We start from the raw sequence: 22,950 nt of genomic DNA on the forward strand, positions 1-22,950 counted from the left end.
GGTGATGTTTCTAGTTCAGGATGGGCAGGCATCAGGAGCTTTGTACCACTTCTGGTGTTCTTGAACTGAGATTTTTGTAATCCCTATTGTTATAATATTTATTGCTTGCCATTGCTCAGCAAAATACTGAGAATTGTTTCAAGGCTGGAAACCTAATTCTTCTGCTGAAACAGTTTTAACTGCCAGAGCTGTTTTGTGCTGAAGTTAGAGGAATATGGAATATTCATATGGAATGTGAAAATACTATTTCTCTTAGTTGTTTTGCAAGTCTTGTCTTCATTTATGTGAGCAGTGAAAAAAACTTTTCTCCCAACTGGTGTTTCTTAGCCTAGTGATCATAAAATCTGTTTAGAAAGACTTTTATTAGGAGAAACTTCCACAAGATCCAGCTTCTTTCTCAGGACTGGGTACTGGTATCTTACCAGGGAACCTTCTTTTTGTTTCTGCACTGCTTCTCACTGTAATCCTTAGTAATTCCCTGCTGTGTATCACTGGTTTATTATTGCTATTTTTACTGTTTTTCCCAGTGTGGGTCTTACCCAGTGTTTTTCCCTGCAGTATTTGGGTGTTAGTTGGGTTGGCAGATGAAGGGCAGGTCCTCATGGGCACTGGGCACTCAGGAGTAGAGTGCCCAGTAAAGCAAATCTGCTTCTCAGTGCAGAACCCTGTGAGCTTTGCTAGTTCTTCCTCATTTTCCATGTGGCATTTTCCCAACCTTTCCTGGTGAACACTGATACTTACATTTGCATGTACTAAAATTCAGGTATAGTATTGTTAACATGTTGTGAAACCAGAGGATCTGCTTATGTGGTGATGACGCCATTAGTTTTTTAATTTGGAGCTGCTCTTGTACTTTAAAAAGATGCTTCACAGCTGGGAAATCCTGTTTCTGTGAATCCAGATGGGAATTCTCAGAATTTTACCTCTGCCTAGTGTGAACAAATAGAAAATATTATGAATAACAGTTTCCATGAAACAGTAAATCTGGATGTAGTGAGTTAGTGATGAAGTATCAGAGAATCCATTGGTTCAGCCAAATTCTGTTGAAAGGTAGAAGATCTTTTGTCATCTGCAGTGACCTGTGAAGCAGTTGGGTTGGTGTGTTGGGTCTTCAGGACAAAAAACCAAGCACCTTTTCAGTGCACAAAGCTTGCCTGGCCAGGCCTTGCTAGTGTGAGAGTTCACACCAGGTGAATCCTAAAATTTCAAGTTTATTACTTACTTCCTTGAAGTTTTTAATTTGTCAGAGTATTCACTTCAGACATTTGCACAAATTTGAGGTTCTTGAAAGTCTTGCTGTGCCAACATTGCCAGGCTGATACAAGTGGGCTTTGAACACCCTGACGTTAATAGTGGTTTGAAATGAGGTATTCAAATTAGCAATTCCTAGCCTTAAACTAGACTGCTCTAAAATCTTTTATGTTCTGCCTGGTGGATGTTCAACATAGAATTTTACTGTGAATTATTTAGAATATCTGTGCTCATTAGGTGCTGGTATCTGAGTGAAAGAAATAGGGGTATCTAACACTGTAAAAATAAATACTAGTATCAGCACTGGTCAGAAGAAGGAATTCTTCCAAGGAAAATATATTACCTCCTTCAATTGCAGTGGAATAAGTAGAATAAGCAATTCTTATTCTACTGCAACTTAAAGTATTTTTCTTATTCTGCTGCAACATAAAATATTTTTTTGGGAAAAAACAACATGGGGAAATTCTGAAAAGCTGTTAGGAGTAATTTTACCCTTCATCAGGGAGGTTAGTGTACAATTGCATGTAATGACCAAAAGCTTTGTCTTTCTCATTCCTACCATTCCTCTTTATTTGGAATGATCTTGTGTCTTCTCAGCCCTATAGCCAGGGTTTTGAATAGTGGTTAGTAGTTTTTTTTTTGTATTTTTTTAAATTTTATTTTTATTTTTGTGGGTGTTTTTTTTTTCTTTTTTTTTTCTTTTGGATGCTGTCAGTGATGGTGAAATCAATAGCAGTTTTAGGCTGTATGCATTTGTCATCCTAAACATGTTTTTTGATCCTAAAACAAGACACATGTTGACTTTTCACTTGTGTTTGGAGCCTATTGCAAGTTAAGATGTTGACTCTTGTAGAAGCAACAGCGCTTCCCTCCTTAATGGGGGTGGGGAGGGAGCTTGTGCATGGCTGTCCCCCAGGGCTGTGGGGACATTGCTCGCAAGGGGGGGAAGAGCCTTCTGCTGGGAATACGTTGGAGCCAAAATGGAACTTTTTGGATGAGGCAAGTAAGTGGTCGCTCTGGGAGAAGCTTTGGAAAATGTCAGCAGTAGCAAGAATGGGGAAGAACCTGATGAGCAAGTAGGTTAGCTCCCAAATGGAGAAGGGTAGCCAGAGGCAAGGAATAATAAGGCCAAGGATAATCATCCTTCTGGTAATGCCTGTACTGAAGAGGGAAGAAAGTTCAGTTATGGCCCTGCCAGCAACACTTTGAAGTGGACCAGAAACTTCTGTAGCCTTTGGACAAAATTAGTGAAAAAAAACAATTGTGGAAGAATTTTTTTTAATTTTTGCTTTTGCTTAAGAATTCACTGGAGAGGGCTGGGGGAAGGGAGAGCAGTCTGTCTTCAAGGAGTGGGACTGAAGAAGCATTTGTGTTGTGTATGAAAGGAGAGATAGGAACCAGGAAGAGAAATGTTTGAAAACAGCAAGTGTGTTTGTAATCATGGGAGAGCTGGAAGACAGCAGAAGTTGCCTGACTAGACATCAGGGTGAACTTGTAGTTGAAGGCAGCATGCAGTCAATTCAAGTCCTGCTTGAGCTTTGAAGGGGTTGCCATGCTGGTACTGCTGGGGGTAACTCAAAAAAATTAATGACCCAGAAACTACCATTAAGGAAGACTGTCCTTCCCTGCAGGCACCTCTGTTTCATTTGATTCACATTTTAGTAGTGAGGGCTTTAGTAACACCTAATGCATGGTGGCAACATTTTTCTATATTTAAACACATGCACACTTATTTCCCCTCCCCTAGTTCATAAGAATGCTTGATATTCACATTCCTTTTTCTGCACAAAGGAAAAACTGGGGCAGCAGAATGCTGAGACTCTTACTTCAAATACTGTGCACCTACAGGCTCCAGTGAAATCCACAGGAGGAATATATGAAGGTTTTTCTGAGTCAGAGCTGTGTGTTACCCATCTATAATTTTAAGAAACATTGGAGTAAAAATTCCTGTTTTTTGTCTACCACTGTCTTTTGCCTTTCTGCAGCACAGAAGCTAGTAGATCTTCCCCTCCTCCCATCATTTATGCACAAGTCTACTTCCTTATAAATTATTGGCATGTTCTCTAGTTAATTCTTTGACGACAACAAAAAGATGCTTGTGTCTTGTTTCAGTAGAAAGCAATTTCCCTGAGGTGAATATCTCATTGCTTTTGCATTGCTGCTTTGACTTAGCTTCCATGTTCCCTTCTTCCTGCTTTGTAAATTGATTTTAAAATAAAATCATGAAGGACAGAGACAAAATGTTTTATTTTGCTACAGGTATTATGTTACCTAAATGATGTGGCTGAAAACGGAAGGAGAGGTACTGAAGGGACAGTGCAGAGGATATGCAGCTGCAGAAACCTCTCTTCCACTATTTGTGCTGCTGCCTGTCAAACTCAACTCAACAAATGACACCAAAATGTGTCATTGCTGGATCTGTAAATAGGTGTGCTATGATGTTAAAATCTGCTGTTTTCCAGGTGGGTGTTGCCCATCTCTCAGCAGTACATGGTAGTGTCACTGCCCCTCTCAAAGGGGGGAGATGGGGTTTCGTTGCATGGTCCCACTGAAATGCACACACAGCATCTGAAAGATGGGGCCTCTCCCCATCCTGCCTGGAACTGTGATGCTTTGCCTTCCTCTCAATTAATGAATGCTCAGGTGTTTGTTAACTTGATTTATTATTTTTTTGTTTATTGACAGAGGCATTTAAGTGTGAACAGTTACATTCAGTTTCACTGTTAATTTCTTCAAGGCAGTCTCACTATTTGCGTAGTTACCTGCAGGGGTTTCTGCTGCTCATGAAAACTTCCAAGATCTTGTTACTAAAATATTTTAGTATACAATCAGCTGTTGTAAAAAGACTTTTCTGATGTGATATTTTTTTCACAGTGAAATCTGTAGTTACCTTAGTCTGGGAGGAGATTACTGTTTCAACCACTGAAAAACTTTGAGACAATTTTCTGTATTTTTAATTTTCTTTTTATTCAGGAAAAAACCCAAAAATTGGTAAATCCTTTCCTTGGAGTAGTATGGTTTGTTTTACCAGAAGTTTTACTGTATGTCAAGCTTTACAGGTAGTTACAGAAGCTCATTTGAGTCCCGTGGGGGCAGATATTGAAGGTGTGAATGTTGCCCTTGTGTGTGCTTCACTGCTTTGTTGTGGGCACCTTGATGGAGAGTCCTGTGCCAGTGACCCCACTGCACCATGGATTTCTCTTAACTTCCCAGTGACTGACAAAGAACTGTATTGCAACATAGATGCTTGCAGAGGCTCAGGTTCACTGGCAAGGCATGGTAAGTGGTACCTTGTGTTCTCTGGGGTCCTGTGCACCTGCAGTAGTCCAGTTGTGGCTGTGGCTCCTCCAGCTTCCCTGGGCACAGCGTGTTGGGCAGTCATAGTCCCAGCAGTGCTCCCTTACCCTTCACCCTGTATTGGATTGCACCCCATCTCCCTGCAGCATCCTGAGCTGAGTGTTGGGACTATTCAGAGTGTTGCCACCTGAGCTGCATTTGCAGATATGTTTGATATTTGGTGCCCAGAGCAGCTGCTGGCTGGGCTGTGCTGCTGGGAGCCACCACAACACTGAAGAGTATTGGTATTTGTGGCAGGTGGCTTTGGTGTCCTTTTAAAGTTTGTAATGTGTTGTGAGCATCACTTGTGCTTCTGCACTGGTACTGTATCTGTTCAGTAACCATGCCCATGTCATTAACAGAGAAGATAAACACTATTTATAAGAATGGAAGCTTTTGTAGGCACAGGATTTCATGAAAAATTGCTTTGTGATATTTTGCTTATAGTGCAAAATTCTCACTTGAGGTCGTAAAAGTCAGAGTCTTGCTCCAAATTTTCCAGCAGCAGTATTCCCAACACACCCTGTAACTACAGAAGGCACTAAGCATCCTGTGCATTTTGTTAGAGCAGAGCTCTCTAGAGTTCTTGAGAGGCGATTCTTACTATATAAATACAGCATTATGCTAAATGTTCTTTGAAATGAAAAGCAGGTATTCCCAAGTCTGCTGTTCAAGTACTGCTCTTGTAGAGAAAATCTGTTTTGCTCCTAAATCTTCTGATACTTCAGGATAGCTGTGAAGTTAAAAAAAATCTTTCCAACAGAACAACAACAGGAGGTAAAAGAAAAGCACAAACAAAATAAACAACACCTAAAAGAAACCCCAACAGCCCTCCCCACATGTATTGCCCATACCCTCTTCCTCTCCCTCTGTTCCCACTGTACTCATATTTTATTTTCCCTCTCAAATGAAGGAACTATATTCTTTCCAGACAAGATGGGTGAGGCTTGCCCATAATTTTTCTTTTAGAAGTATGAACTTCTTTCAGTCTAAATAAATGAAAAAAAAAAGATAATGCTGAGAAAGCAAATTGTTTGCATGTACTTTAGTGTGTTCTGAAGTGCGTGATGTGTTTTTTAAGGGAGGCAGGAATATGCAGAAAATGGGAGAGAGAGCAGAAAGTATATGGCTGTTGCAGAGTCTTTTTTGCAGTGCATCGTGGAAGGTTTCTGGCACCAATTCTGAACACAGTCTGTCTGTGTTTCAGAGTGAGCTTCCTTTCCTAAAGCTCTGCACTGGAAATAATACTTTGGAAAGTATAAATGTACACTGAGGGACATCAGGAAGGGAAACCTTTAGCCTACTTAGGTGTAATGCACAGCATTGATTTCTGTAAGAATTGCTTAATCATAAGCTTTAAAAAAAACAAAACAGCTGAGCTTGTTTAAAAGTCAAGCTAGTGAAAACAAACCTGAGTCAGGATGTACTGGAAGGCTTATAAATGTAACTATGATATATGGATGCACCAGATTTTTAATCAAAGGAATAATTTTATCTTAAAGAAAGTATCTGGGGGAACAGAAGGGAATTGGAAGAACAGAACAACTTACTGTCACCTGTGCTTTAATTTCGTTTACCCATCCTTGCTGCCATACTTCAATCTGCATTTGCAGTGAGATGTGTTTGTATTCACAGTCCACCAACTCTGGGTGTTACAAAGTAATTTTCAATGGAATATGGCTTTTTAAGCAGTGAACTCAGATAATCAAAAGAAACTGGTTTATATTAGTTTTGGTTTTTGTAATTTTTGTTATGGTTTCTGTACAACATGATGTAACAGCTAAATTATTGGGTATGGAGCAGCTATCTACACTGTGCAGCAGTACCTACATTTTAATGTGCCAATAGCTATTTCTCCAGCTAACATTTCCTATTTTAAAGACTGCAATAAATCAAATATTTTTTGCTAAGCATTTTGTGTAATTAGCTCCATAACTTGTGTGTAGAGAGAAAGCCATGTTAGTAATACTCTTAAAAATTGAAGCAAAGCAGAGTATTTTACTTGCTTTGTCCGCTGTGTCGCTTCCCATTGTTGTCATTTGACAGTTGATTTTCTTGCTTTCTAATACCTTTACCAAAGAACCCCAAACAAACAATTACAAACAACGATAAAAAAAATTTAAAAAAACCCAAAACAAAACTAACAAAAAATTCCTATATTTCTTGGAGGACAGGTGCATCATTTTGTAGAAGTGGCTGCTATTCATGATTTTGTACATTTTAATTTTCCTTACTATCTAAGAAGGTTCAATATCAACAAAATGAGTAAGTTACCAGAGAAAGTTAGTGTTCTCCTGCAAGAAATCTTGCAAAATGTATAGGGTTTTTTTTTTTTTTTATGTAATGCCTGTTTGCCAGATGGTGAAGGCTTCACAGCAGCTGGTCAGAGTGTGTGAAGGGCTTGGTGTGAAGTGACACTGGTGCTGGAGCACTTTGGTGTGTATGTGGTGAATGCCAAGGTACTGTTGCAGGTGTGAATGGTTTGGGCAGTGGTGTTGGCAGGAGAGGGAATTTTGGAGTTCGGGTGGTTGGGGGATGCTTTGTCTTAAGGATCATTGAAATAACTGGGTGCACATGACTGCAGCGTGAGCTTCCTTAAGCCACAGGAGGACTGCCTTCCTCTCTGCATTTCTGGCCTTCCAGTAATGATATGTGAGGAGCTGGTCAATGCTACAAGCCTCAACAGTGCATTTATGCTGGGATTAACTCCTCTTGTTCTCTCATATCAACAGTGGGGATTTAATGTACAGAAATGGCTGCTCAGCAGCAGCTTAGTGTTTGGGCAGTGTATTTGTGAGGATGTTGAAGACTGTGGCCTGGTTATCTGTGGTTTGCTGGTTTATGGTAGCTGTGGCATAAAGGCTTTTTCCTCCCTCAGAGATAGATAGTATGCATATGTGATTTCTGCTATGGTATCTTTTCCTTGGTCTGTGTGGTTGTTATCCTTGCTTGGCAGAAGGCTTGGAAAACCTACATAACTTAGACTTTTTTCTTTTTTTTTCCTCCCAGTAGGAAAGGTGAGGAAGCTGGGAAGGAACTTGTTATCCTTTGCCAACCTACGGTGAATTTGTCTAGTGAGTCTGCCTTCCTCCCCTCTGTCTTCAGTGATAGTCCTTGGTGAACTGGAGGAGGTCGCTGTGCCTCGTAGGTTTTGTTCAGCTGAGGTGCCAGGTACAGGCTCTGGTGAGAGGAGTAGCAGTCGCTGTCCAGCAGACCAAGGGCTGTTGATACTGCTGGCCAAAGTGCCCGTGAGTTGAATTTGAGGCTATTTTATAGCTGCTAACATGAGCCAATGCTACTGCTGGCATTTCTTTCCCCACCCTGTTTTCCCTGCTGTGCTTTGCATTGCTGCAGAGACAGCATTTGGGAGCTGCTTACTTGGAGACCTTGTGAAAGCCAATGAAGGAGAGAAGAAATAGCAAAAAGAAAGACCCAGGCTGTACTGAGGGGTGTAGGAGAGAGCTTGGGGAGGCCTGGGGATATGAACTTGCTTAATGTGCTTAATTGGCTGGGGCCACTGGTCACAGCATCCTTGGGTAAGTCACACTGGCTGTGGGTCAGCATCAGGTGGGTGGAGAGCTGTGTCCCATCAAGCTCTGGCTGGTGTTTTGTGCCTTGCTGGTACCCTGCTGTCCCAAGGGGAATGGGATTCCCAGTCTGGCCTCTCAGGCGCCTCTGCCCCGCCTCTGGCTTGGGGCAGTCCTGTTCCTCTACGCCATCCCTGCAGTCACCCATGCTGCTGAAGGCCAGACTTCTGCAGGTGGTGGCAGGGCATGAAGAGATTGCTCCAGGTATGCCAGCATTAGAATTTTGAAGACTGAATAGATAAATACTAGATTATTAAGCATGCCTTAGTTCTCCCTTCTTTTCCAAAGCAGCTGAAAAAAAAAAAAAAATCTGTATAATGAATTACAAAATAATTTTAGTCTAGATTTTGTTTTTTTGAAAATGAAACATTTACCAATATTAATTTAACTACAGTAAATGAAACACTTCTATTGACATAAGCAGGAACAGAATAAGCAACAAAAATGTATATAAAAAAACCTTAATGGATGGGTGGCTTAGATCTTGGCAGTGGTGTTTTTTCAGGGGCAGGAAGTACTGTTTGTGCTGGGGAATAAAATATATGACCTCCAGTTGTTTCTGTCCTGCATGTCGTAGCTGAGCAAAACTTCTAGTAATGATGACACACTGAAATTCCTTTATTTATCCTTTCTTTCCTTGAAGTCATGGGCAATATGTTTGAGAATTTTCTTTTAGTTGTTCTCTGATAGAAACCAACTCTGCTCTCGTCTGCTGAAGGAGGGGGTCATATAAACTAATGAGCTGGCTGTTGTATGGACATCTTTCATATTATGACACACTTTCACTATATATGCATATGTGCCAACTGCCCTGTGTCATAGCACAGTGCCTGCTTTATAGCAAAATGACAATTTTCCTCTTTGCACATTTCATGGTTAGGAATGAAATATATTTCTGAACTTCATTTATTTGCTTTACTTCCCAAGTGCTTCTTGCAAGAATTTCACTAGAATAAAATGTGATGCTCTATGCCAAGTTAAAATGTTTTCTGAGAGTGAGCAAGAAAAATAATGCAGATGTGCTATACACATCTTGGCAGAAGACTAGGGCTTTTTATAGCATATCTACCATCACAGCTCAAGCTTGGCAAAACATTCCTGTAGCATATGTATATGGCTTTTCAGACAAACAGTAAACAAAGTTTAATGTGGCTTTCAGCACAGACTGAAGCTCTCTGGAGTTGGGGACGCTTTCTCCTGATTTCAGTGCCATTTGAGCCAGACCAATTATGTGGTTGCACGTTTGTCTTGGCCTTTCAGGGTAGTCTCTTTTGGATTTAGTCTGTAATCAAAAGAGAATGTCAGAAACAGAAGTCTCAAATAACCTTTTCATTTTGCCTGTAAGGCTGAAACAAGAGAGACTTATGTAGGCAGAAATAATCTAAAGCTAAATACAAAGTAATTGCACAAAATGCTTATTATTCCACTGTTTCTGGGCTGCCCTGTGAAAGTTTGAACTGTGCTGTGCTTAGACCTTCTCCTGCATATCTTCAAAAGTTGGATGAACATCACCCACTGAACTGATCCTGTGCCCTCCCTCCTGCTTGCCAATAGCTAGCAGGAGGTCATAGCTAACCAATGCTTCATCCATATAATTTAGACTCTTGAGCCTTTTTGGTGTGGGACAAGGCCCAGAGTCTCTAAGGGATTTGTGTAATTTTCCCAAAGATTATTTTGCTGCTGGTTAGAGTATACTAAAGTTTATTTCTGGTCTGAAGCCCCCTTTTATATTCTTTTTTTTGGCTTCAGAAGCAACCAGGCAGAGAGAGGCAAAGGAGAGGAGCCCTTCTGCCATGTGACGCAAGCAGTGTAACAGGCATGAAGGCTGTACTTCACTCCTATCAGAGAAGTGGAAAGTGCTTCTCATTGAATTGGACTTGCACCAAAATAGGCTGGCTGTTCCAGAATTAAAACTAGCTAAATTAGCACTGACAACTTATGGCTACCTCCTACTTATGGAGCACCCCTGTCCACACTTCTCTCTGGAAATAATAAAATTAATTTTAGGAAATCCACTGAAGTACATAAGCAAAATTTGAACTGGATCAGCTATGAACTGTAAGTTTTCTGAAGCAGATGGTCCATCTCTGGCTAAGCAGGATTCTGGTTCCTGCTGAAATCTCTGGCTTCTGTGTTAATGTCAGAAATAAGGTGGGGTGGAGGAGGAGATGGCAGGGAGCTTCCCCTGTGTGTCACCGCATCAGCCGCGCGCTGCTGCCCCGCAGTTCTGCTGCCAGCAGCGCTGAGCTGGGCGTGCTCTGCGCTCCCCACCCAACTCTGCTTCTCTTCACTTTTTTCAATAAGTACCTATAGCCTCACCTGGCTTTGATGCTCACAGAAAAGGTGAGCTCAAAATAAAGCTTTGCATCTACATGTCTAATGTCTGAGGTCTGAAAATCCTAAAGAAAATATAACTTTTCTTTTTTACCCTATTGGATTGTCATGGTGGTGTGAATAAAAATACATACACCTTTTTGGTTGTCTCCAATGTCCAGATTTTTCATCCTGAATATATATCTCTGTGCAGAGTGATATATGCAGTTGTAACTATTTATGGAACTGTTTCTGATATCTGTCATTTGTATATTGACTTAATTGTTTCAGTGGAACATTTGTCTTCTAAACACAACTGAGAATGAAAGCTTAAGCACAGTCTTTTTTGTTAGTTTGGTGTTTGGAAAAATAGCTGTTTTGAAAATATGACCTTTTTTTCTGTGAATCTTGAAGGTGGCTTGTAGCTTATCAAAAGGCAAGTGCTAAACTACAAAAAATTTCAAGGAAGTCTTATTTTTAATAATAAAAAACCACCCCAGTTATCCAGGAAAGACTGATATAAAATTCAAAGTTTAAGGAATTTTGTTAGAGTTATCATATGAGGTTATAAATTACCATTTTAAAACATCAGTGTGCTAAATTGAAATTGATTTAATTTAGAAGATGTGTATTGTTCTGAATTATCAGCATAAATGTGGCTGCTTTTACTCTTACTTTACAGACCAGTGAGTAGAACCGCTTGAATATGTACCATTGTATTGTGCAACAAGATTGTACTTCTCATAGGAAGGATGAAAATTTCCAGAGTTCCAGAGAATGTTTTTTCCTTGTCTTTATATTTTAGGAGATTGTTTGGCTAGTACAGTATTATGTTTGATCTCATCTGATGTAGATAGTCCAAAAAGAATGTTTAATACAAGCTTTATGACTCTAGAAGTTTTTGAGTCCAAGGCAGTTTAATGTTTTTTTTTTTTCCTAAAGCTAAATGAATTTTGAAACAACCGTGGTTTCAAGTAATAGAACTAGCTAGTGAACACATTTTTTGTTGTGTGAAAGTAAGTAAGGATTTTTTTTTTCCCCCAAAGTACGAGTGAAAGGGATAGCTTTTGTGAAAAATACTTCCTAAAATGCCTGTGGGGGCCGTTTCAGAGAGAGGAAGTCTCCACGGGACAGGGATGCTCAGCTGGGAGGAGGAAGGACTGGCAGCAAGGTCATACTCTGCAGAGCTTTCCATAAACCTGCCGCTTTTCCAACACACGTTGGGTGTCTTAATCACTGACACTGAAGTATTTTCTAGAAAAGCTTTGGATCAAAGAAAAGCTTTGAGTAAGTTGACATTTTTACTTTAAGTTTGGTTTGCACAAAGCTGGCATTTAAGAAAGCTTTCTCCTCAGGGTGAGGAGGATTCACAACATCTCTAAGCTGGCTAAAATGTTTCTTTTTTCAAATGGCAAAATTCTACTTTATTGCTAATTTTTTTCTTTTTACTTTGTCTTTCTTGATGAAAGGGAATTGCATTCCTAATGTAGCAACCTGCAATGCGTGTAGAAGAACAGTGTGAAATGACATCAGCCTTTAAAAAATCAGAAGAGTAGAAGGTGTGTGAGTCATCCAGTGAAATAAAATGTTATTAAGGCTAAATTTCACTGTATGATGCAAACCTCCTGATGAAGTCCACACATGTGGACTTGGAACAGAAGTTTGGCCAAGCTTACGGTGTTGCTGTGAGTCAGTGTCTGACTTCCAACAGCTGGGAGAGTCCAGTCCCTCCCTGTGTGCGCTGTGTTTGTGTCCCATCACCTACCTTATAGTCATGGGGTTTATTACATCTACAGTCTGGTTTTTAAATTGAGGCCTACATGACTAGGTTTCTTGCCTCTCCCTTTTCTTCATCACTAGTGTGTGAAAATACAGCAAAGCTTTGATTTCATTTTAGAGGAGTTGGAAATGCTGTGTGTTGGAAATGCTGCCTGTTTGGGGGACAGCAAAGTCCCTGGCTGGCTTTATCAGTCTCTTGCAGTTGGTGCATCTTGCTCTGTGTCTTAACCAATGAAAGTTCATGACCTCTGTGTATCTGTGCAGCTCACTATATATAGACCAGGATCTTCCCTGGGAATTCTCCTAGCAGCCTGTCTGGTGGAGCAGCTCAGTGCCCAGGTGCAGGTGCTGTGTGTGGCCAATTTGTGTGTGCAGTTGTTTGTCCCACTCTTCTGTGCTGGGGCTTTAATCTGTACATGGCTGGGAGTTATGTTTCTCTAGGAAAAAGCCTGTGAAAACAGCTATAAGAGTCTCTGGCAAGCTGAGGATTTCTCCTTTAGAAAGCAAACCCCCCTGTTTCTGGAAAATAAAAAGGATGTTATTTAATGGAATATTTTCAATTGGGTAAGTATACAGTAATTTTTCTTCTGAATCAAAATAGAGTACAAGAACAGTCTGAGAATCCAGATACAAGGGCTTTGAGGTAGACTTCTTCAAACAGTATTTTTGGCTTCAAGGTTTCATATACAAGAGTGTGTGTGTGTATATATATGTAGGTATACACACAAGGTTGTTATTGTTATTTTGATGCTTGCAAGCTTCTATCAGTCCAGACATCTCAATATTTAAAAAAAATATGAGGGGTTTATAAAAAAAAAAATTCTTTTAAGTTATTGAAACTTCCATTGTATTTTTAACAGTGCAGTTGCTATTAATATAGAAGAGACAAAACAAAGGCCTGTTGGTTGCTGCAGGAAAACTGGCAAAGTTAAATTAATCTATTTGAAGTGTTTTACAGAAATACATGGATGGAGCCTTGTGTTTAGATGAAATGGTTTAAAACTTTGATAGGCTTGATGCAGCCGTGACTGGGGAATTGTTAGTGTATGCTATCTAAACTGTACGCTAAACCAGTCAAAAAAACATGCCATATTTTAGTCTCTTTCTATTGATCATATTTTCTTTTTTCTCTACTCTGTTACAGAACAACATGCAGATTTTTCTCTGTAATGGAGTTCAAGACACTATCTCCATATACCTGCCTGTAGCCTTGGTTGTGCTCTGATGATTCAAAGCTAGCAAGAAATAATACATTCCCCTTCTTCTATCTGCATTTGGGTTGGAAACTTCTTGGAGAGATCCCAGGTGCTTAAAATCAACAGGTTTTCTGAAAGAAAAGGTGTGCAGTTTCTAAGAACCTGTTAGGTTTTTTTCCCTCTCTACATCTTATTAGGTTTGTTGCTTATTCTTCTTAGTCAAGCATACTATATGTATTTTATAGGAGTTAATCACAGAAAACAGAAGTTGCAGTATTTTTAAAAATACCACTTTTCTGTGAACAAATGAGCTGCACCTAAATGAACACATGACACATATTTTTTTTCTATTTTATTTAATTTTTAATCAGTCCTGTGTGAAACTTATTTTTGCCATGAGTTATGAATAATTCTTAGATTCTGTGCATGTATACAATATAATTAGGCTGTTACATTGAAAACATTTTTAATAAGGCCCTGAAAGTACATAAGGAACTAGCAACTGGAGGTTTCAAACTCAGGTTTGACTAAGTAGAAGATAGTCTCTAATTTCTATAGCAGAAGAGAAGAAAGATAATTACTTGGGTTTTATCAGGCTTGAAGGTATGATTCTAGGTGGAATATTATGCTGTGCTTGAGTATATTCCTAACATTGTCCCTGTGCATGCAATTGTAGTAATTTCTCTGTACCTTCTGCCAAAATTGACTTGTTACAAAGATGAGAATTTCTAATTTAGACCACAGTATGACTGAAAACACCACTGTCGTATCGTTCTTATATTAATCAAAACTTCTGGAGATGCAAATTGGAGTGCTCTGAGCTCAAAAAATTAAATAGTTTTTACAATTTTATGTGTGATATACTTACAACTCAGCTGAAAAGACTTGAAGGTTTACCTCTTGTTCAAAATAGGGCTTGGCATTGCTTCACTGATTTAATAGGTATTTTTTATTGCTTTCTTTTCTGGTCAAGAAGACTAGCTGGTTTTGCTTCTCTCTTAATAAAGTCTTCTGCTTGAATTTGGACGAGTGCAGACATGCCGTTAGAGATTTGAGCGATTTTGAAAGACTCAAACTCTGGAGTTCAATGTACTGCTGTTAGCTGCTCCCTGTCTCTGGGGGTGACAAGGGAGAAGATAACTAAGGAAGTAAAAGGAGGTTTTTAGTGCTGATCACCATCTTCCTGCGTTAGTGGATCCATTCTCAGGGCTTAGTGTGGCAAGCTTTGCTTATGTTGATGGGTGCTGGTGCTGGTCTGGGAGGGGATTGCAGTGCCTGGTTGGAAGGAATGCTGCTGTGGTAAATGGAAGGGATGTGCTTTTAAATAAGTGTTTTCCAATAGCTGTCATCTGTATTTGCTTTAACCTCTTGGAATGCCTTCTGTTTTCTGCTGCTGGCCAGGTATGGAAGTGATGGAGAGTTACAAGCAAATGTAGGTGATGGAGGAGAAGAGTGGGTTTTGAGAAGCCAGAGTGAGAGGGGAGGTTGTGGTGCACCTGACAGCTGCAGCTGGTGGGTGATTTTTTTGTATTTATACCAAATTCTGGAACTGGAAGTGAGATTGAGGGAGGAGTTTGAAAATGAAAAGAGTCCTCATTAAGTCATGAGTAAGGTTCCTTCATTAGGGTTTTCTGTTATGGGCTCAAGAGTGTGGCACTGGGATTCCAATTATACTGGGGCTAGCCTCAAGCTTAGACCTGAGCTTAGTTACTGATTTGAAAAAGATGATTACTGCTGATTTGTGAGGAGGAACTATTACTGTTGATCTCTGAACAAAACATGGATGTGAAGTAAAATGGCAGGAAAAATAAAATGTGGAGCTGGTACCAGTTAGCATTAGTTCTGCCTTTATTTTCCTGGTGAGGTCTCCAGCCAGATATGGTGCTAGTTTTTTTCATCTTAAACATGTGAATACCCTACAGCATGCTCAGTCAGTAGGACTACAGCCATATTAAACCTTAGTGTCAATTAAAAAAAAAATATCTTCCGAAGTAATGAATACACTTGAAAAAACCCCAAATAATCCTTGAGAGTATTGTTTATAGTTTAGTTTTAAGGTACTTCCTCTCCTTCACACTAACATGAAAGGCTGCATTGCAGTTTGTGCCCTGGGTTAGCAGCAATCAGAACCTTGAATTCAAAGAGAATTGTAGATCTGTTTTATTTAACCTTATAAAATAAGCCTGATTATAATAGTTGAATTTATATAGTGATTGTTCTTGAAGTTCCAGAGAAGCATTAGGCTTGTTTAGAAAAGAGTGACTACATACTTAAGTCAGTGCCACTAGAAGGAATTGAAATTACACTCCTTCAAAAAAGATTGAGCAATTTGGAAAAGTAATAGCTAAATATTATTGCTACAAATTGTTCCTTGGAGATGAAAATAAGGCCTGCTTTGGTTAAAGTATCTTGAAAAGTATTTAAGAGATAAATTAACAGGATACCATTATTATTTCCACATTGCTTTTGCAGATGCTTACTGGAAACCAGTTTTCCTTGGAGGGTTTGACCTGGAGGTACCTGCTCGCGTGTCCAGAAGTGTGCTAACCACAGATACTGCTCCATGGGTGTCCCTTAGAGGCGAGATGGTGGAGTGGTGGACTGTGGGGGTCCTGGCCTTGTGTCAGCCTACTTAGGCAGTGTAGAAAGCTCTGTCCATGAGCTAGAATGTGCACACAGGAAAGGAGGACAAAGATGGGGAATATAGTCTTGGGAACAGTTTTATAGAGCACAGGGGAAACTCCTGAACCTTTCACTATTAGCAGGGTTTTCCTACAAGGCAAATCAGTAGAAATACTCCATATATCTATTTCGGTGTTGATTTGTAGGTGTTTTTCAGCATATGTTATTTTGCCACTTTTATTTGTATCATTTACCAGATTGATCCAGCAGCCATAGGTGACATGTTGCTCCTTCTCTGAGGCAGACAGGGAATTGCTGTGCTGGCAGCAGGCAGTGCCCAAGCACCTGCTGCCTGTGTGTGCTGCGATGCAGGGAGTGTGGGGGATCTCCTCCCACATGCACCCTGCTTACAGCAACTGCAGAGGGGCTGTAAGGGGCTGTAAGGCTCATGGGTACCCCTGTGCATGAATGACAGGGTGTAAAGCACCAGGGATGCTAAAGTTCTAAATCCTGTCAAAGATATGCAATATCATAGCTGACCTAAACTGAGATTAATTTTTCTGTGATTCATGTAACTTGTGCGTTCCTTCCACATGGTTCAGCAAAGCTGTTTATATTGCAAAGTCCTGCCCACCAACCCTTGAAGTTCCCCAAGCAATAATACAGCCATGAGGACAGAGAGTGGGATTTAATATTTTGTCTTAACTTTATACTTACAGTGTGTTGGAAATGTGAGGCAGTGGATGTAATAATGATTTTGCAGCTCTCTGTATATTAATCATTGTTTAGAGTTCACATACTACACGATTAATTGACTGTGCCAATTTGGTAAGATATATCAGAAGTGATTGTTTCTATCTTTATGGTACTTGAGATTAATGGCCCCCAAATGAAAATCTTATTTCAAGTACATTTCTGAAATAAATTAGGGTCTTCCTCTTAAGCTGGATGTCACTTGGGTAGACAACTCTATCCTTTTAAATTTTCTCTTGAAACATTTTACCAGACTCACTTTTTTTTTTGTTTTGTTTTGTTTTGTTTAATCAACGTCTAGGAGGAAGTAACACGTGTTGGTCTACAACATGCAGGTCTGTATGTATAGACATATATGTGGTTGGTTATTCCAGTAAAACCCATAATTCTGGTCTAAATCTAGTAGTGTATTTGAAGAGCTGTTGTGATGGCTGAAAAAAACAATGAACTGCTTAAATCCAAGTAATGCTGCAATGATGGGTGGAGGTAAATAAACTCTTGGAAGGAACAGAAAGCACTTCTTTCATCAGATTCACTTATGGTTCAATTGTCAAGCTGCAATCCTAGAATGTTCTGCATTTCTTCAGCATTGTTGCCCAAATTCTAAATCTAATCCTGGTGCATACAAGATTGTGCACCATTATAAACAGTACATTTCCCTGCATATTCGTGAGCTATGGATTTGATTACTGTAATTCATATCTGTCATCTGAAGCTAACACTAATAATTCAAAATTGTAATCAAGAAACAGTTTTGTTGCATTACTTGTTGCATTTCGATGCAGATTATGAAGTAAGCTCTGTATTACAGCAAAATAAGCTGAAAAGGGCACATTTATCTTTCCTTACTTGCGGATTTACCGCAGTTGGAGTTTGTGGCAGTGCTTCAACAGATGTCTTGGATTTTCTTTACATGGGATTGAAATAAATCCCGTGTAAAAACTTTATTTTGCGGTTTGGGCAGGACAGTGTTATTTGGTGCTCACAGCATGGCCATAATGGAGTTTAGAGATGCAGTGTCATATTTAACTTCTTCCCCTTAGCAAACAGAACATAGTTACTCACAGTGTTAACTATCAGTAGTTATGGTGAAAAGTTTGTCTTTCATAGCCAAATGTAAAGCTTTATTCTTCATTTAATGATTATCAAATTTGGTTGCCACATGCATTCTAGTGGTAGCACAAAGTAAGTTTTCCTTTTTTGCGGGTGCCTGACTTGGTGCTAGTAACAGAGTCCAGGTGCTGACCTGGACCTGCCCTTTGGTGGTGGCACCTCCTAGTGGTTACAAGGCTGTGTGCTGTGAAGAAATGTCATCATGTCATTAGTTTTGACAGTGAGCAATGTTTTCAGTGCCATATTTTTGGAATAGGCTGCCAGGAGACATGTGAAATGTAGCCAGAACCCCAAGACCTGGGGGTGTTGATCCAGCAGCTGGGCTGACCATGAGCCAGTGTGTGTGCCCAGGTGGCTAAAAAGGCCAGTGACATCCTGGCCTGTGTCAGCAATAGTGATACAGTGGCTAGCAGGACCAGGGCGGTGATTGTCCCCTGTTCTGGGCACTGGTGAGTGCAGGACACCTTGCCTGTGTCCTGCTTTGGGCCCCTCACTGCAAGAAAGACCCTGAGGGGTCCAGAGAAAGGGAACAGAGCTGGTGAGGGGTCTGGAACACAAGTCCTAGGAGGAGCAGCTGAGTGTTATTTAGCTTGCAGAAAAGGAGGCTCATTAGAGGCCTTACTGTTCTCTACAAGTCCCTAAAGGAGATTGTAGCGAAGTGGGGGCCTGTCTTTTCTCCCAGGTAACAAGTGATGGCATGGGAAGAAATGTCCTCAAATTGCACCAGGGAAGCTTTAAATTGGATCTTGGGAAAGGTTTCTTCACAGAAGGGGTTATCAAGCACGAAAAGAGGCTGCCCAGAGGAGTGATTGAGTCAGCATCCCTGGAGGTATTTAAAAGACATGTAGATGTATCACTTAGAGACGTGGTTTTGTGGTCAACTTGGCAGTACTGGGTTAACAGTTGAACCTGATGATCTCAGGGGTTTTTTCCCAACCTAAGCAATTCTGTGATTCTGTGCACAGTCCTGCACTAGAGAAGAAGGAGTCTCATGCAGTGCCACAGGCTGGGGCTGGGGACAGTGAGTGGGCAGGAGCCAGCCTGCACACTGGCAGCAGGCAGTGTCAGCAGGGCACATCCAGGAGACAAAGGAAGAGATCATCCCCCCTCTGCTCAGCATGGTCCCTGTCCAATTCTGGGATGTCCTCAGGTCCCTTCCAATCTGAATTATTCCTTGACATTAAGCTATTGGGGCATATAGAGATTCTATAATATTTAATAGGTAATGAAATTATGCAGTACATAGGAGAGTTGATTTAAAGCAATTAGTGATATGATTTCTCGTGGATTGGTATAGATTGCTTCTAGGTAAAGTGGATGAGTTCAATAAAAATTCCAGGCTTTCATGTTGCATGGGGGATTATGTATTAATAGAAAGAACTTGCATATCCTTGTAGGGTAGGAAAACAGGAAGTTTACTGCTACAGGAGACCTTGGACTACTTTCCTTACAGATGAGGAAATTACCACTTCATTTCAGAAAAGCAAGGATTTCATATACATATTTGAAAGTTTATGTAAACTGTGAAGTGGCTAACAGCCAAATTTACCATTTCTAATACAAACCTTTTGGCACTTGAAGCAAGATTAAGTAGTTCCTTGATGCTTCTGTTTGTATTCCAGTATTAATGCAGCACAACTCAATATGTAGTAGTGTTCCAGCAGTTTACCAACCATATTAGTTTGATTTAATGGGTTTTATGAGGTATTTAATTGCTGAAGCGGATGACTATTTGGCTCATTTTTTTTGGTTATCAGACTTCTACTGAGGACTGACATTGATAGTGTAATGTGATCAATTTTTAAGTAAATAGTTGTTGAAACTGGACATACAGGATGCATTCTGCCCAATATTACTTTTTTTTTGCTTCTTAAATACCATTTCTAACATTTCAGTGTGTCAGGAAGAGTGATATTTGCCATATGTTCAGATTTTGTCTTGGATGGATTTCTGGTTAGCTAAAGCACTTTTAGCAAGACTGGGAAAGCATTGGTGAGTGCAAAAGTGGAACAAGATGCTTCAGTGATCAGATTTCTATGTTTATCTCTTTTTCATACTGGTTCATATCAAATCAGTGTGCATCCCTTGGTTGAAGACATTAGGTATAATCTGTTTGAAAAAAATCGAATCCTAGACCAAACCTTCTCGTTACAGCATGAAGTGTAACCTTTCTGAATGTGTATTCCTCTTTCTCAGTAAAACAGAATGGCAAGAAATTAGCTTTAGTGTGGTGCATCTTCAGAACAAAGAGCAGATTTACAGATTAAGGATCAAAAAGATGAAAGGGATAAGGCTTATTTTCTGCTGTACAGCAGTCAGCTATTTTCTGTTGTAGTTTGTAGCCCTTTTTTTCTTAACTTTGTGGGATACAGGGCAAATGTATGTGAATGTGCTTTAAAATTCATGCGAAGGGAGTGATTGCAGGTGGAGTGAGGTCAGAAATTAAAAAGATAACTGTCCCTTCAACTCATCACCTGGTAACTTAAGAGTTGCTACACGTATCAGTTGCTTTCTGAGCCTTACTGGGCTGCTTTCATTTATGTTAAGTATTTTTGTGGCTTGTGCCCTCGCTGAGACAGTGAATGCACTTCTGTTGTACCAGTATTGCCAACCATCCGCGCTGCAGCATCAATGTTCTTTAGAGAGCACAGTCGGCTTTGGGGCTGATTCTCCCACTGCTGCTCCTGTGTGTTGTGCAGCAGATCTTCGTGCCTGAAATTCTAGGAGACAGATGATGGGATGGAGATGCAATTTAAACCCAGGGACTTGTACTTGCTGGCTTCTCAGGCTGTGGAACGTAACTGGAAGCCAGCTGACGTTGCAAGCCTTCATGGCTGTCTTTTGGCACCTGACGCTTGTTTGGATGGTTTCCGCCTGCAGCACAGAGCTAGACAGGGAAATGAATGAATTCACTGGCAAATTTTCAGATATATTAGTTTTTTATTAACCATAGTTTCCTTTCAGACAGTGTTTAACACGCCCAAGTGCCATATGCTGCTGAACAGACAAGTCCAGTACACACCCCAGCTTGGTGATTTAGTTGCTTTTATCTGTGTGTATTCTTGCCACAAAGGCTTTATCTGTTCTCAAAAAACTCAATCCAGTGAAGATAGCCACACACATGGCCTTATAATCTTGAATTCCAGATGGTTTGAAGCAGAAACGAATAATACATACTCACTTTCCCTTTATCTCCTCATTTATAATTGAGAAGTTATATCTACATACTTGGATATGCTTCTTCTTTGTCCTTTGTCCTGACGAATCTGTTTTCCTTTGAGAGTTACACTGAAATACCTGTGCATAACTGTTCAGCTGATAGTGGTTTTTAAAAGTCATGTAAGGATCTGTGTTAAAGCAAAAAGCTATAAATTATATCTAAATTTAAATAATTTCAGTTGGTCTTGATAGGCAATGGAGAGCCTCTGGGAGCTCAGCTTGGCAAAGCCAATCCATTTCCCAGGAGTGTTGTGTGGTAAAAAATACACTTCCTATTTGGGCAAGAACAGATCAGAAAATATAGGAGTGTGTGGAGAAAAATACCTGTCTTACTTGATTTCCAGATATGTAAAACATTGTAGTGGCAGCTGGTCTGCACCCAGCTGAAGGCAAGTGCAGTTGGGAAATGTGGGCAAAGTTAAGAAGTACAAAGCCCTTGGGGAGAGCGTGGTGTCCTCCCTCAGTAGTGTTCTCTGCATGGGCTTCAAACAGCACACAAGAAATTACACACACACACTCCTCTGCCATGCCAGCTCCAAGTACGTAATTGTAGCCAGGCAGATTATTGTCGTTTTTCTGATGCTTCAGGACATCCTGCTGGTGACAGGTGAGATTAAATCGCAGTAGTGGGCACAATTAGTAAACACTAAGCATTGTTCATCAGGCTCTTAGGAGCCTGATTTTCTGCTTTCTGTTAAATAGATTGCTACCTCTCAGAGGTTAGTGGTGCTGTCTTCTTGTAAGATAGGGACAAAGTATTTTAAAGAATGATTTTATTTACTGTTACTTTTAATGTCAAATATTTCAATATATTTTTGGAAAGGGTACATTTGTGAAAACCAAGACACCTATTTAGATGTAAAGGAATAAGAAATGTCCCTATGCTATTAATAAGAACACATTGCTGTTTCCATTCTGATTTCTAGATATTGTTTTCCACATATGGTCCTTGTTTCCATTATGTGGGAACATGAAATTGTTAGCTATAGAACACTGAATGATACTACTTAAACTAATGGTTTTCTCAGTTTTTCCTTTGTGCTTTTTAGAAGTCATTTTATGTAATAAACAGAATGTGAATGGCTGCATTCTTGATGCCTTTGTAATGTGCTCTTGCTTCCAGTCTCAGTGCTGATGTTCACTTAGCAAATATTTAACTTCCATTGCTGAGGATTAGAAAACGTGGTGTTCATGAGCTCAAATTACAAGTACCTTTATAATCATCATCAAGTTGAAGAGTTAAATGGGTGTAGACAGGAAACAGGAGATATGACTTGCTTAGACTTGAGCTGAGTGATGCAATATTTAAATGAAGATATTATAAATCAGGTTTAGCGTTACTTCTATCCTTGTATTCAATGAACTGAACTTGCTGGTTCTTCTGCATGAACTAGTGACAAAGGCATCTATGCAGCTTTTTCAAAATAATTGTACTTTGCTAACTTACACATTGGTGGAGCAGCGAAGCTAATGAGTTCTCTATCACCACTTGTTTTTCTGTCTAAATGCATTGCAGATTTGGAGAGTGCAGTACCCTTTTACACAATCATAGCAGTGAAAGAATATAAATGTAGCTTTGTTATGCTGACAAAATATGAAAATCTGATTCTACTATACAAATTCAGATTTTGAAAGAACAGCATCATGTCTGACTAAATGGTAACTCTGAAGCAGGTTTCTTGAAAAACTTGTGGGAGATGTAAAAAATTGTGGTATTTCCTTTTTTTTTTCTTTTTTTCCTTTTTTTTTTACAGAAACTTGACTTTATAAACTTGATTTAC

General features: G+C 39.9%; 1 protein-coding gene across 22 annotated transcripts in view; it reads left to right on the plus strand.

Moving 5' to 3' along the window:
• PARD3 (par-3 family cell polarity regulator) overlaps positions 1-22,950 on the plus strand; it is a 443,499-nt gene that overhangs the window by 21,776 nt on the left and 398,773 nt on the right. For 9 of the 22 annotated variants that reach the window (XR_008436211.1, XM_053972897.1, XM_053972949.1 and 6 more), the window contains exons 2-3: positions 15,935-15,978; positions 18,633-18,779. The exons of 9 other annotated variants lie outside the window; for them this stretch is intronic. Coding sequence is in view for 8 of the 13 variants with exons in the window: in XM_053972897.1 (XP_053828872.1) it covers positions 18,648-18,779 (132 nt within the window). In the remaining 5 variants the exon portion in view is untranslated. Of the gene's footprint in view, positions 1-7,596; positions 7,662-7,706; positions 7,836-15,934; positions 15,979-18,632; positions 18,780-22,950 lie in introns of those variants that run through there. 4 more of the 22 variants (XM_053973040.1, XM_053973049.1, XM_053973023.1 and 1 more) reach the window with 4 other exon arrangements.

This window comes from Vidua macroura, chromosome 1 (genome assembly GCF_024509145.1).
Source record: "Vidua macroura isolate BioBank_ID:100142 chromosome 1, ASM2450914v1, whole genome shotgun sequence".
NCBI classification, from domain to species: domain Eukaryota; kingdom Metazoa; phylum Chordata; class Aves; order Passeriformes; family Viduidae; genus Vidua; species Vidua macroura.